Here is a 15427-nt window from a genome sequence, read left to right on the forward strand (position 1 = left end):
GGAAAATGCCCATCTTCTGGTTTCCCTCTTCCAGGTCCTGGGCTGTGCTGTGGAGCTCCCTGACATTAGCTGCAAACAGTTTCTGGATCAGGTCATTGGAGTCTTCAGCTTTTACAATGGACCTGTATCTCTGGCTTACAAGGTATGGAGATAGTGGTGAGGAGTCTTCAGCAAACCCCATGTTGCCAGAACACAGCACGATTCCATGAGCTGTTGGAATGCTTGGTGTAAATACAGCATGTCCAGCAACAAGATCAAGGGGCCTTAAGACCCCTCTCAGATTCCTTTGTTCCCCAGTGGTGTAGGTCACGTCCATTGCAAATGTCTATTCCCATGTCCTCCTCCCTGGGACTGTTGGAAAAGCAGGTTACCACTGGCCCCAGCCGGTGCGCTTGGTCTGTGGTGGCTGAGTTCTCGGAGGGGTGGGGGGGGCGGTCTCGTGTACATAGGAGGTTTAAAGTAGGCCCCGTCGTCTGGCCAGTGTCCTGGGTGAGGACCGAGTTTTGTAGGCATATGGAGCCTGGCCGAGGGGTGTGTCTCACGGGATCTCAGAGACTAACATCAGGCGGTTCCCATTTTAGAACCACTCTCAGGAAGACCTACGCACTGAATGGGACACCTTCATTGAACAGATTCTGAGGAACACCAGCGATCTGCACAAGATATTCTGTTCCCTCTGGAACCTGGACCGGACTCAGGTAACACTCTCATCCTTCGTACGTATTCCATGTAGAGGAGTAGAGCCCGCTTGCCTGTCCCACAGACTGCTGTCACAGAGCCCACAACTGTTTACATGGTGCTTAACATGGCATGAAGTCAGTAGTCCATAGAGGGTAGTGTTATTTCGCTAGTGTCCCAGAAGTGTGGAACTTGGGCATCTGAAGGTCCCTGTCTCTCTTGATAAGGATATTCCATGATTGCCTTGTATTCTCAACATCAAAAAAGCCTGGTGGTAACATTTTAAAAACAAGGTCTCTCTGTGTCCAGGGGAGAGTACTTGGGAGCATTTTGTTGCAGAGCCGTTCCATAGGCCACTGGCATTCAGTGATGCGTAGGCTGCTTGTGTGTCTGGTCTGACCCCCCACACTCCCTGTTGCTCAGTGGCCTTGATCTCGGTGAACAGCACATCGTCGTTGTCAAGGGCCAAAGAGAGATGCCAGGCTGTGCCCCTTAAGAACCAACTGCCTGTGCCCCCAGCGCCCCAGGAGGTGCGTGGGTCACGTCTCACTGCAGTAGCTAAGAGGGTCTTTTCAACAGGGATGTGGCGTCGTGACTCTGCCTTCACAGAGCCCGACTCCGGCTAGAAATGGGGGCGGGTTTTCCTGGCTCCTGTTGGAGAAGTGTTCGAAGTGGGCCCCAGAGCGTCACAGAATGGCTGGCTGGGACCGGGCACTGTCTCGAGGATGTGAGAGAGGAGCGTCAGCTCCAAAGCTGGCTCCACTGGCACGGAGCTCCGACGGGGATGGTGCAAGTTCTGGCTGCTGCAGCAAATAGGAAGGAGGCTGCTGGCAACTCTTGACCAGGTCCAGATCCTTCTCTGGTATTTTTAGGAACTTGTAGGTAACAGACTCCTTACAAGGATCTTGGTACAGAGGAGTCTCTCTGAGTGAGAGACTGTGATGTTTTCATTTGCTGGTAAGGGACAGAGTCATGAGATCACACGAAGTGTGCTCTATGGCTGTGGGATTTGGGCTTCAGACGGAGGAGAGCGGCGGACAGGGGGAGGGTTGTGTTTGAGGGATAGGCTCTCCTGTCCTCTGCCTCCTGGTCTCAGCATCGAGTCAGGGTCTCCTAAGCAGAGACCTACCTTTCTCCCTATGAGTGGCCATGTGCCCTGTTTGCTGCACCTTCATGCATCGGCAGAAGCTGCCCCGTTCCAAGAACTTGGCATTTTGCATCTTCCACAGCTCTGGGTAGAAAGAAGTGGAATGCAGGCCCAAGACGTGACACAGATCTTACCACATGTCACCTTCTGCTTTTCCCCCGTTTTGGCTTAGGACCTGCGCCTCTGTTCCATAGAGGCCCCCTCACCCCCACACCTTTCTACCTTGGCTCATGACAAGTATGCTCACTCGGGGCTGTGCTTCTCCCCTCGCACAGGTGGAGCCCCTGTTGTTGCTGAAGGCAGCGCTCATCCTGCAGACCTGCCAGCGCTCACCTCACATTCTCGCCGGCTGTGTCCTCTATAAGGGACTGTGAGTGATGCCAGAGCCCTCTCCTACACTCCATGCCCCTGCTGCAGGACTCTCCCAGCCACCTCCAGGTCACAGCACTGGGTGGGAAGGGGAAGCTCTGTCTCTGGCCAGTTCCAAGAGGGCTGTTTTGGCAAACAGCAGGTCATTTCGATTTGACCTAGGGGACATACGTGTGTTTTAGCAGAGCCGGGAAATGGACAGTTGTGTCCAGAAGAGGGTTAGGAATATAAAAGGCAGCTGTAGAGAGACCCACGGAAGTCTCAGCACAGGGTACCCCTGGGTGGCCAGCGGCCAGCACTGTAGGCAAAGGGGTGTGGACGCCTGCCATGCGTGCCCCCCTTCCGCTACACTTGTGCAGCCAGCCTTGCCTAGCAGCAGAACGGCCGTACCTGCTTCTGCTCAGGCTCTTGCCAGCTGGGTCTGTCTCTTGCTTGCCTCTGAGCTCTCAGCCCACCTCTTTGTGTAGTTGGAGGGCATTGGAAAAGCCCCTCCATGCATTGTTCAAGGCGGCGCTCCTCATGGGGTCTGCTCACTGCTTGTGTCCAGAGCTTTCTGACAACTAGATGAATGTGTGATTGGAGAAGTTCCAGGGGCCTGATGGGCTGGGTTTCCAAGTCCTGGCCTCGCTTTCCCGGCCATGTGACCCTGGGCAGGTTGCTTGCTGAGTTTTCTCTACCAGAAAAGAATGAAATGAGAGGGCAGACCTAGAAGGACCTAACCCAGGTCCTGCTTCCCAGTGGCCCTCGGCACAGTGCACCATCATTCCTTTCCCCTTTGCTCATGATGATGGTTCTGAACCTGCTGGTGGCGCCTCCAGGCTCACTGGTGGCATGGCTTCAAGCATATTTTCTTCATGTCACATTCCTTACATAGTGTTTTTTTTTGTTTTGTTTTGTTTTGTTTTTTAAGATTTTATTTATTTATTTAACAGAGATCACAAGTAGGCAAGAAGGAAGCAGGCTTCTTGCTGAGCAGAGAGCCTGACACGGGGCTCCATACCAGGACCCTGGGATTATAACCTGAGCCAAAGGCAGATGCTTTAACCCACTAAGCCACCCAGGCACCCCTCCTCCTTACATACACCTAACATATGAACAGAGCCTCCTTGTGGGAAAAAAAAAAGAATCAAGACAGAAACACACGGAGCACAGTTCCCAAGTTTCTCTGAGCGCAGAGCCCCTGTCAGTAGGTGGATGAGCATCCTTTGCTTTTCCCGGTGTTTCCAGCACATCAGCGGACATTGCTTCTGTTTATTTTTGCCGCATCCATAAATGGGATCCTAGGGCTCCTCAGTGTGTCGCACGGAAATTTCTCCATCAGCCCATGCTGATCTGCTTCATTCTTAGAATCACCACACACCTTTGATGTTACAGCTGTGCCATGATTTCCTCAACTACTCTCTAGTCAATGGACATTTAGCGATTTCCCCATTTTTGTAGTAATTTTGCCATTTTTTCTGTAGTCAATATTCTTCATCATGCATCTTAGTACAAGGTAGGTCAGAGGATTTGGACATTTTGAAGTTCAGTAGGAATGGCCAGAGTACCCTTCATCAAGGGCTTTGCCAGTTGAAACTCCCCAAGATCTTTTTTTTTTTTTTTTAAAATATTATATTTATTTATTTGAGAGGGAGAACTGAGCAGGGAACGTGACATGGGGTTCAGTCCCAGGACCCTGCGGTCATGACCTGAACTGGAGGCAGATGCTCAACAGCCCGAGCCACCCAGGTGCCTTCCCCTACCCCACAAGATCCTCACCGGTTAGGGTGTTAGAATCTTTCCAATCCAGAGTCGTGTGATATATTTTGTCTCATGGCGTGTTTGTTCCTATGACCTAGGATTGTTAGCACCCAGCTCCCACCCTCCCTCATGGCCAAGGTCCTGATTCAGCCAGCTGCGTCTCGGCACCAGGTATTGGAAAGACCCCTTCCCCTGCTGGGATGCTTTGTCCACAGTGTCTGTTTTTAAGCCAAAAAAATAGAATTTTATATAATGTGATCTCAGAGTATTTTTAAAAATGCATAAGCATAAAGGAAAATAGGCCTCAGGTTAACAGTATTAGCTTGTGGGTGAAGGGATTATATGTGATTTGGCGGGGAGAGGAGGGAATTATATAGAGTAAAATTATATAACTTAAAATACGAGTTTTTTAAAAAGCCACTAAAAAAAGAAAGGAAGCTGCATCGTTTCATAGGAGTGAAAGCCATGATGGCTAGAGCAGTCTTTAGTTTTTGTTTTGTTCTTCTGGGTTATTTTGGAACCTCTGGTTGAATTGTCTGGGAAGCTCTTTTGAAAAAATTTGTAATTTGGGAGAAAATTAGGATGGTCACCTTGACAGTGAAGCCGAATAAGCCCAAGAGCTCTCCCATAGCCTTTGGTTTAGGTCAGATCCTTTATCGCAAGGGTCATGGGGCATTTATGCATATTGGTACAAGGCAGGTCAGAGGATTTGGACATTTTGAAGTTCAGTAGAAATGACCAGAGTACCCTTCATCAAGGGCTTTGCCAGTTGAAACTCCCCAAGATCTTTTTTTTTTTTTTTTTTTTTTTTTTCATATTCTATTTGTTTATTTGAGAGGGAGAACTGAGCAAGGAACATGACATGGGGTTCACATAAATCTGTCGCGGTGGAATGTGCGTGCGTTCCACGCCAGAGCTGGGGCAGGTGCGGGGATATGGTGACAGATGCGTTCTCTGGAGGCGTAAAAGGGTAACAGGAATCCTCACTTTCCTTCCCAGAGAAGGGAAACAGCAATCAGAGCATGAAGCCTGATGCGCATTGGGCGGGGCGGGGTGTGTGTGTGTGTGGCTGCTGCCTGTGTAGGACGCAGGTTCTCACCTGACCCCGGCCGTGGTGGTGAGCAAGCAGCTTGAGGCAGCTTCTGTTCCATCTGCTTGGCTGCTGGCATGCGGTGGGGGCCAGCATGCTGGGCCTGGCTGCGTTTCACGAACAGATGGCACAGCGCAGTCCTGATGATCGGGTCGGGAGGAGAAAGCGATCCCCAGCGCCAACTTCTGTGTGTGTTTATTTGCAGAGAAGACCTGCAGGAGGGGGTGGCCCACAGGAACAGGGTGAGTGGCAAGGTGTCTCACTGCATCTTGAGAACGGGGTCTTCTGTGCTGCCTGTCCCCTACACAAGTCACAGGAGAAGCCACGCAGTCCCATGGGTTAGCTCATCTGTTCATAGATTAGGAGAACAGACGAGAACCTTAAGAACGAAGTTAGCCGTCCGAGAATCCTGATCGTAAGGCTTATGATTTTAGGCGTACCTTTTAAATCCCTGTTTTCAGATGCTCTGTCATTCATTGTTATGATCCTGGTTAGGAGGGACTAAGATAAATGACAGCGGCCACAAAGACCTTCTGCGGGATATGGAGGTGTCCCCGAGAGGGTTATTTTGTTTTATTTTGAAGCCCAAGTTAGGGCAGATCCCTGTTGTCAGTTGGAAGTGCTTTCTTACAGCTTTGATCTGGTTTTTGTTTTTTGTTTTTTGTTTTTGTTTTTTTTAAGTGCTGCTAGATTTTCTTCCCCCCAAAGTCACCTTTCTCCACAGCAAGAAGTAAAGCTGCCCATGAGGGGTCCTTCCTCGCTGGGCAAAAAAACTGTAGCTGCAGTTTTGTGTATTTTGTTCTGGGCTGAGGAGTGTGTCAGAGTGCTGCTCTCAGTTGGCGTTGGGTTGGCTACATCCCCCAAGAGCAGTGACTCCCCTTCCATCTTCCCTGGCCCAGAGCTGAGCCCTGTCTGTGTTGCTTCGTGATTCTAGGAGCAGCGCTCCCCCCGAATGTCCAGATCTTGCCTGTGTTCCTGACCAAAGAGGAGGCCACCAGTCTCCATGAATTCCCAAGGGAGCAGTCAGCCAGGTACCAGAGTGGCCGGGGTTCCTTGTGGACCGTAATGGAGGGACTCCCTCCCATGGGTGTGTCCACACAAGCCCCCAGACAGCCCAGCCTTCCATATGCCATCTTCTCCGCGCTCTGCCATGAAAGGGGCATCTGGGACTTGAGCACGTAGATAACAGGTGGCTGGCATCATGACAATGGGTGTGGGTTTCAGGTTCCAGATCAGTCGCACATCAGTTCTGTGACCTTGGGCAAGTCCGTTCCCCGCCAGAGCTGTAGGGTTTTCATCTGTAAAAGAGACCCCGTGATAAACCTACTTCATGGGCTCAGTGTCACAATTGGAAATAGTATACATACAGCCTCCAGTCCAGGGCCTAACTCAGAGCGGACTTGCACATGGGGGAGGCCGTCTCTCACACTGTGGGCCCTGCTGTCTCCAGCAGGTGATCTGGTAGCACCTTGTGAAGCTCTGAGGGCCAGACGGTGCCTTCCTTTTACTCCTGTGGTTTAACCACCAAGGCGTCTTTGGCTCTGTGGCCTCGGGCACCCACTTGTCACCAGTGGCCCTGCTTTTTATGGAAGCAGTGCTTCAGTATTCTCCGGGGAAGGGCACCTGCCTTGTGTTTGGCTGGGCGCCTCTCCTTCATGTCTGCCTTGTTGCCAGCCCTACTGCAGCACCAGCCAGACTCCAGGAGCACCCAGCCCGGCAGCCTCCATGCCCTCAGAGCACCGTTGCCCCGACAGACAAGACCACTGGCCACGTGGAAGCCATGGCCTGGATGTTGGCAGCCACTCCTGAGTCTGCGTGTCCTGATGGAGCCTGGCCAGATGGCAGTGGGGAGAACGGGCACTTGCCTGGTCATGATCTGGAGGAGGTCAGGCCTGCAAACCTGCACAGCCTTGCCAGGGACGAGGGTCCCGGTCTTGGCTGCTCCCTGGCAAAGGAATTTCATCTTACCTGCGGGGAGGAGGAACCAGACTTGTCTGCCATCCACATTCCAGAAGCTCAGGAAACAGGAGCATCCTCGGGTTATTTTGCCTTCCCAAGTATGTGTGCCCCAGATGGTGGTGGTCCTTGCTTTGAGGAATTTGTTAGCGTCTCTGGTGACCGGGAACCCGAGCCACCTGACGCCCTGCCTGTGGTCATGGCCTTCAGCAGCCTCCTCTCTCCATCCACTCCTGAGATGCTCAGCCAGAATGGAGCCCTGAAACAGCACGATGAGCTCCCAGAGGACAGCAGCCAAGCCCCCTTTCCCAGGGAAGACCACTTGTCCAGAAGGACGAGCAGGCCTCGGTCTTGGCCTTGCTCAGACTTGAGGCAGAGAGGAACCATGCTGCCCATGAGGGAACAGGGCCTGGAATGTGTTGGGGTTCACGACAACTGCTCAGCACCCAGCAGCTTAGACTTGGCAGAGTCTCAGGATGACAGCGGTTCCCCTGCAGACAGAAAGGACCCCAGGTCAACCCCAGCATCCTGTATGGGCCTTGTGCCAATGACGCTCTACACCCACAGTGTTAACGGGCTGGTGCTGTCCCTGCTGGCCGAGGAGCCGCTGCTGGGCGATGATGTCGCCATCGAGGAGGTGGTAAGTGTGTGCAGACCTGCCTCCCAGGAGTGGGGACAGGCGTGCAGGGGCCCCCCTTGTAGCACTGCGTAGGGCTGTAAGACCTCGTGGGTCATCCCCACCTGCTGTACACGGTGTGGATGATGGTGTTGCCTACACTCCGGGTTTGGCAGGGGTGAGTGAGTCCAGCATAGAGCACAGTGCTGGGGATAGAGGCATCCCACAAGCTCAGTCCCCTAACCCTTCCCCACTTCTGTTTTCCCGGAGTGCAGGGTGGGATGCTGGGTTGTGGTGCTGGCTGGCCCTGCCCTTCAGGTGCAGTGCGTGCATGATCATACAGGTAAAGATGGGGAGCACAGCCAGGGTCATGCCGCCACCCCTGCCACCAACGCTGGTGGTCTCCCCTCCCAGCCTGGGCAGCTGTAGGTCCTGTGTCAGCTGGAGTCTGGGTGGGGACTATTCCAGAAGGCTATGCTTCCCCCCCACTGAACCAAGGGGATCTAAAGCTCCTTCCTAGCGGTCCTGAGACATCTAAAATGCTAACGGGCTCCAGAAGGCTCCTCTTTTTTTTTTTTTTTTTTTTTTTAAGATTTATTTATTTATTTGACAGAGAAAGAGATCACAAGCAGGCAGAGAGGCAGGCAGAGAGAGAGGGGGAAGCAGGCTCCCTGCTGGCAGAGAGCCCCATACAGGGCTCAATCCCAGGACCCTGAGATCATGACCCGAGCCCAAGGCAGAGGCTTAACCCACTGAGCCACCCAGGCGCCATCCAGAAGGCTCCTCTTAAATCATTCCAGCCTCTTCCACACAGAGCAGTGAACTGACCTTCTTGGAGCCCACACTGGCACTAAGCTCCAGTTGCTATAGTAACAGCCTCTCCTGGTTAGCCTGGAAGTGGGAGCAGGAAGAACAGCAAGTTGAAACAGCTGCAGGGCAGATAGTGTCCTGGGGCTTGCCTTGTTTCTCTTCGTAAATCTGTATTATTCTAAGGCGGTCTTATTAGCATGCAGGGCTTGGTAAGCGAGCCAGTCCCTTTGGAGCACAGATGAGGGAAGGCAGCTTCCTCTGTGCTGAGCCTACTCCTCTCCAGGCCTGCTTGTTTATCTTCCCTTTCCATAGCCCGCATGGCACCCGGTGGTGGTTGGGTTGTTTCCTGCACCCTCTTCCACCGCAGCTGGGAGGGACTGACCCTCCCCCTTCCGCCAGCACCCCAGGGCCCCTGAGTGCTGTGCTGGGTCTGTCGTCTCACTGACGATACCTTGGTACCCGTGTCCTCTTCTGCTTGGTGCCAAGCTGCGGACAGGTTATTCTGAAGGCCCAGCATTTGGATGCCATGAAGTTGGATATGCTATCTTTATGTTCCCCCCCGCCCTCTCTCCCCCCAAAAAGAAAAAATAGCATAGACTCCTCCTGAGGAAGGAAGAAAATTAAAATGTACTCTGAATTCAGTGGCTTCTAAGGCCTTGATATCTGCTATTTCAGCCAAGACTGAAAGCAGCACAGGGGGAGGCACCATAACTCCTGTTTTACCAGGAAGAAGATAGGAGGGTCCAGAATCCTGGCTTGTTCCCCGTCTTCCTGCCCCTGCCCGTCTGCTCCCCCACTGATCCAGACCCCTTGGTTTGTCCCATAGGGCCCCTCTGTGTCAGGACAGTGGCCTCCATGGGCTTTCATACAAAGGAGGGTCTGGTGTGAGGTGGGCCCCAGAAAAGGGATGCGGTGTAATGAAGAAGAAAAACTCTTTTCTAAAAAGAGTGGGGAGTAACTAGCTTTGATCAGCTTGCTGATTTGAGAGCTGCCTTTATTGATCAGGCCTGAAGGCTGTCTGTTTTATAATCGGGAGAGCTCTTTTATTGCCTTTTTGTCCTGGAACTGCATACCAATGCTTGACCTGATTTCCCTCCAGACCTTTGGCTGCTGTCGAGAAAAGCAGGTCCGCTGCAGAATGGTAAACCACAGTTCTGATAGGACAGTAAGGCCCCCCCGCACCCCACTTGGAAAGGATTCCTTGATCATTTTACACACCACAAACCCATCTTTTTTAGTGAATGAACTGCCACCCCTTTTATGTTTGCTGAGGGTTGGGGCAGGGAGCTGGGTGGAAAGGGGTTGGGGGAGAGAGGGGAGCAGCTGGGAGAGGTTACCCAAGTATGCTCACACCAGGGGGCAGCATAGAGCCACTGATTCTTCCCTGCTCAAAACCCAAGATAATCTCACTGACCTTCAAATCCAGGGATCAGATCAATTATTCACTGCTACAGTAGGACTTTTGAGCGCTTGGTATACAGCAGATGAGGCCTGAGGTTAGTGCCAGGGTATCAGTGTAAAATTCTTCATGAAAATGTACCTCTCCCCCGTGAAACTAGCACTTTGGGTGAAGGTATGTCACTGTATCACTTCTGCACGCTATGGCACACGCTGACATTCAAGCCACTTGCTTTACCGCTGACTAGAAGCTGAAGGAGCCAGGAATTAGCCCCAGCTTCGTGTCTCCTGGGGCTGTTGTGAGGATCACATGTGTGCTAGTCTGTTTCAGGGCTTGGCAGACTTGTAATGTAAAGGAACACTTGGCGCATGTTTTTCCACTCTACAATTACCCGGCTCCACTGCTGTAGATAATATGTAGATAGACATCGTGGCTGTGTTCCAGTCACACGGTACCTATGGATACTGAAATCGGAACTTCGCTTTCTTCTTTCTCAGCTTTTCTGTTCACCTCTGTTTTATGATTTTTTTACAGTTTATTTTTAAAAGATTTTATTTGTTTCTTTGACAGAAAGAGACACAGTGAGAGAAGGAACACAGGCAGAGGGAGTGAGAGAGGGAGAAGCAGGCTTCTCGCCGAGCTGGGAACCTAACACAGGGCTGGATCCCAAGACCCCGCAATCACGACCTGAGCCAAAAGCAGACACTTAACCAACTGAGCCACCCAGGCACCCCTGACTTTTCTACAATTTAAGAAAGCATTAGAACATAAAAGTGGGAGGGGCACCTGGGTGGCTCAGTCAGTTATGTGTCTGACTCAGGGGGTCATCTCAGAGTTGTAAGATCATGTCTTGTGTGGGGCTCTGCACTGGATGTGGAGCCTGCTTAAGATTCTCTCTCCTGCCCTTCCACTCCCCATGTTCACATGCTCTCTCCTCTCTCAAGTAAATCTTTAAAAAAAAAAAAAAAAAAAGAAAAAGAAGAAGAATATAGGGCAGAAATTAGTACTTCTCCAAAAACAGGTAGAAATACCAGTCAGGGTCCTTTCTGCTGATCACATGGCCATGCAGGTTTTCTCTGGGTTGTTATTACTGAGGCCCCAGCCCACTGAGGTTAACCCGGCTGTTCCTTTGCAGTACCACAGTAGCCTGGCGTCCCTGAACGGGCTGGAGGTCCACCTGAAGGAGACGCTTCCCAAAGATGTGGCTGCCTCCCCCAGCAGGATGTACAACTTCACGCATTATGACTGCATCCAGAATGTGCTAACCAGTAAGGAGAGGCGCACGGGGCCTGGGGTGGGGGTGAGGACTCGGGGCCAGCGCCCCCGGGGTTGCTGCTATGCCCAGAGTTGTGGCCTGCCCATAGGATGCTGCTCTCTCGCTTGGGAGTCAGCTCCCACTGAGTTTAGAATTCGCCTGGCAAACATTTCCTTACCCATTTTGTCTTTTTGGTTGTTTCTCCAACATTTTGAGAGAAGCACACACATGTTCAAATATCTGTGAGAAGGTCTGCCTCGAAATGTTGGTGTTCATGGGCAGAAACCGGTGTTGCTCATTCTCCGGGACATCGTGCAGTCTGTCACATGGTGTCAGCTGAAGGGCCCCGAGTCCCCCCTGCACTGCTCTCCCAATGTATAGTGCTGGCAGGGGAGGAGTCTGCCATCCACAACTTCTGTGTCCTCTTCCGGAAGCAAACCTGCCACAGGCGGCCACCTCCCAGGACCGCCGCTTCCTCCGGGCCGTCAGCCTCATGCACTCAGACTTTGCCCAGCTGCCCGCGCTGTACGAGATGACTGTTAGGTGAGTTTCCCCCCACCCCGGTCACTCCTGAAGTCCTGCACCCAGAGCAGCCTTTCCAGGAGTCTGGGCCACAGTCTTATTCATAACGAAATGAAGAACATTCATCCAGTCCCCTGCGCACCATCACCTCCTTTCACGGGACCTCTGTCTCTTGCGAAAGCGATGCCCGAGTGCCATTGCTGCCCACTAATATGGTCACGTGCTCACAGAAGCAGTCAGACTGGCACGAATCTAGGAAGTAAAAGGCTTGCTTCCCCTCACCTGTCACATCCAAAAGATCGGTTAGTCTGGTGTCTCTTACTCCAGGTTTTGTTGTTGTTGTGGGGTTTTCTTTTTTGCTTAGAAAAAAGAGATTGTATTTTCGTTATTTTAATCTTTTTTTTCTAAAAAGTAGGATCACACTAATGTACTGTTTTAGAAGTTCCTTTTTTAACTTTATTATATATCCTAAGCATCTCTCTATCAGAAGGTACAGAGCTATAAATTAGTATCATTTGGTATTTAACCAACTGAATTCTACTTTTTCTCCCTATGTGCTTCTCTTATGAAACCATAGGAGAGAATCAGGCAAGTGAGAGGGTCAAGAGGGAGGGTGTGCCCTGTGTTTGTTATTCCACTCAGTCCTTGGGATAATTTGGACCGGTGCATGTTTTTGTTCTCATGATACAGAGGAGGATATTGAGGCACAAACAGGATAAGTGGCTTGTCCCAGTGTCACAGTCTGATTAAAGGACAGAGCCAGGATTTGAACCTGAGTCTCTCTGACTCTAATGTACACATTCTGTTCACACATTTCCAGCTCAAGGGGGTGGGGGAGGGCAGTCGAAATGGAGGGGTGTGGGCTCTGGACTCCCACAGACATACCCTGGGGCCTCAGCCATCACAGTGATGCTGTGCCAATGCCCTGCACATGGGGTTTCGGGCATCTCTGTGGCCCAGCACCATCTCTGGCCAATACTTCAGTGTATCTTTCCATAAAAATGTGCTGTCTCCAGCTTTAAGTCTGAGCTGCCCCAGGCTGGCAACCTAGATGAACGTGTCCTATCACAGGTATGGGAACCAGTTGTGCTGGGGTGTGGGGGGTTCTGTTTTGAGAGGATGGAAATAAGTGAAATGTCAGCCTGAGATCTGTCAACCTCCTCGCAGCCCTGTGGTACTCCACCTTCCTTGGAGAAGAGAGGGTTTTAGTGTTGGGATCATGGCTTTTTTTAATAGTAATAGAAGCAGCAGCCACAGTTTCTTAATCCCTTACCACGTGCTAAGCAATTTATATCTATTTGACTCATCTTGTCTCTTAAAAAATCTCAGGGATGGGATTCACTATTGTTCTATCCATTTTACAGATGTGGGACTTAGCGCTGGGACTGAAAGGATGAGTCACTGACCAGGGGCACACAGCTCGGGAGCCACATGGCTGGGATCAGCTCCTTGGTGTGTGGGACTCTAGCTCATGCTTGTAACCACGTGGAGCCCCCTCTCCGTGGCTGTTGTGACATGCTTCTGACTCTTTCTGCTGGTCCCGAGAGTGGCACAAAACACCTGGGCCAGGGAGGCCCTTCTGGTCCCTTGGGCTCCCAGGGAGAAGCTAGAGGAGGATGGGACTCTCCTTCCTCCTCGCCTGGAAGCAGAGATCCCAGTGAGGGGGGCCCTTGTGGTTCCTGACTCTACCCTCTCTTAGTAGATTTGGGGAAACAGGCCCAGTGGAGCAGTAGTCCGAGGCCAGCAGGATCAAGGAACCAGCTGGCTGCCTGGCCCTGGAGTAACTTCTTCCCTCATGGGTCCTCCTTTGCACAGGACCTTTATCCCTCCTTCTGTTTCTGCAATAGGTTTCCTGTCACTTTATGTCATATCCCACTCCTCTGCCCATATTCCCTTCACTCGTCCAGCCGCCCTCCGTGGACAGTCTGTGCTTGGCAGCCTGGTGGCATCACCCAGCCCCATGCTATCAGGGCCCTGTCTGTCCCATGGGGTCACCCCTCTGCTGCGTGATGCTGTATGAGGCTGTCTTGTCAGCACAACGTGCACCCATCCGTGCACCCATGCCGCTGCCATGCCCCCTTCGGGCTCTGTGGCCAGGGCCACCACACATAGTCGCAGCATCCCGGGAGTGGAAAGGAAAGAGAGATGGTGACGGGCACGGATGCTGGACCTCAAGTGCAGATATCAAAGCCCGAATGGTGGCATTTGGAGTTGCAGGGCCCCCGCAGCGCCCTTCGAGGTCCCTGGGGGCAAAGGCCTGCACAGGTGGCACAGGGACGGTGATCTGTGCCCTCTCTCCCCGCAGGAATGCCTCCACTGCGGTGTACGCGTGTTGTAACCCGGCCCAGGAGACCTACTTCCAGCAGCTGGCTGCAGCGGCACGGAGCTCCGGCTTCCCCAGCCCGCAGGACGGTGCCTTCAGCCTCCTGGGCAAAGCCAAGCAGAAGCTGCTGAAGCACGGGGTGAACCTGCTGTGAGCCAGGCTGGAGGGCAGGAGCGGCTCCCCCACCCGCAGGGGGAGCGCTGCCTTCTTCAACAGAAGACGTCCCTCGGTTTTCTCTGTCTCAGTAGAGTCCCCTTTGCAGACACCGTAATGACACTTGAGTGTCTGTGAACTCATTTGGGAGCCCAGGGTTTCAGTGAGTAGTACTCAGAGTCAGTAGGTCCAGAGCTCACAGTAAAGGGCCTTATGACACTGGCCACAGCCTACCAAAGAGGGCTGGGGCCTGATGCTCACTCTGCATCTGAGGCTCCCGGCATTTCTCACTACTGCTCCCATCAAGGCCTTAACTAGTACCACGAACGTTCAGGTGGCTGTTTCCTCCAGAACCCCATTGTCCTGAGTCCCGTGGACATCGTGAGGTGGGCTACACGGGGAGATAGAAGTGGTTTGCAAGTGGACAGAGACTCCCACACCTCAGGCGGGGGTTCCTCAGAGTGCCCCTCCCGGGAGTTCTGGACACTCGATGCAGGGAGGCGGGCAGCAATGCCAAAACCACCTTGTTTGCCTTCTTCTGGAACTCTGTGCAAAACCAGGAGCCCGGTCTTCGGAACACCCATGGTGGGAGCCCATCTTGATACCATGCAAAGGAGCCTGGCGTTTTTAGGTAACTAAACCCTGGGGTGCCGAGACGGGGTGCTGGGTGCTCCTTTGGTGCGAGGAGGGCCGTCCAAGTGAGTGTCCTCAGCAAGGAGTTTCCACAATGTCTGGGGCAAAAGCAAAGCTTTGTGAAAGGGAGCGGCACGCACGGGTGTTCTTGCCCATGTCCGAGGCAGACGGTGTGTGCTAACGTGTTTGACATAAGAGTAGGAAGTACTTACTGGAGGCTTAACTGTTCCCTGGGAGTACCTGAGATCCCACTGGAAAACTGTAATGTTAATAATTTCCTAACGGTGAACCAGTGTCTCTTGTTGACGACAGTGTCTTTTTCTTGAAACAAGTTGCCAGTGGTTAAAAATAAAACAGCCAAAACTGCTGTTGGGTTGAGTAATGCTAACATCTCCAGTGACAAAGTTAAGATAAAGGTTAACATATTTTATGAGTGTGTGTGTGTGTGTGTGTGTGTATTTGGTACAGACATCTTTCTCGGTGCCGTGCCAGTGTGGGCAGGTGAGGGGGGATACACTTCAGACTGGTACATGGGTATGTCCGCAAGGAAGACAGGTTGCGGCCACTGACCCGGCTTCAGCGTGGCTGGCCCAGCACACCATGCCTAGTTAATTTTCCTCCCTGGGGTCCCTCCCGCACTGGCTGGCCTAAGTTAAGGGTCATCTTCCCAGATGGAGGAGAGCACACCCCAAGCTAGGGTAAATGTTTACTCTCCTACTGCTCTGCTAAATTCTCC

The 15427-nt window shown here is 52.3% G+C and overlaps 1 protein-coding gene across 4 annotated transcripts in view; it reads left to right on the plus strand.

Moving 5' to 3' along the window:
* Window positions 1–15058, plus strand: part of HPS4 (HPS4 biogenesis of lysosomal organelles complex 3 subunit 2) — a 23620-nt gene extending 8562 nt beyond the window's left edge. For all 4 annotated transcript variants that reach the window (XM_059140847.1, XM_059140844.1, XM_059140845.1 and 1 more), the window contains 10 exons: window positions 35–142; window positions 582–698; window positions 2101–2195; window positions 4033–4105; window positions 5230–5266; window positions 5959–6055; window positions 6699–7620; window positions 10941–11073; window positions 11495–11603; window positions 13888–15058. In XM_059140847.1, coding sequence (XP_058996830.1) covers window positions 35–142; window positions 582–698; window positions 2101–2195; window positions 4033–4105; window positions 5230–5266; window positions 5959–6055; window positions 6699–7620; window positions 10941–11073; window positions 11495–11603; window positions 13888–14059 — 1863 coding nt within the window. In that variant the 3' untranslated portion in view covers window positions 14060–15058. The remainder of the gene's footprint in view (window positions 1–34; window positions 143–581; window positions 699–2100; window positions 2196–4032; window positions 4106–5229; window positions 5267–5958; window positions 6056–6698; window positions 7621–10940; window positions 11074–11494; window positions 11604–13887) is intronic.
* Window positions 15059–15427: the final 369 nt, after the last annotated feature.

The sequence above is a fragment of the Mustela lutreola genome, chromosome 11 (assembly GCF_030435805.1).
Source record: "Mustela lutreola isolate mMusLut2 chromosome 11, mMusLut2.pri, whole genome shotgun sequence".
Classification (NCBI taxonomy): Eukaryota; Metazoa; Chordata; class Mammalia; order Carnivora; family Mustelidae; genus Mustela; species Mustela lutreola.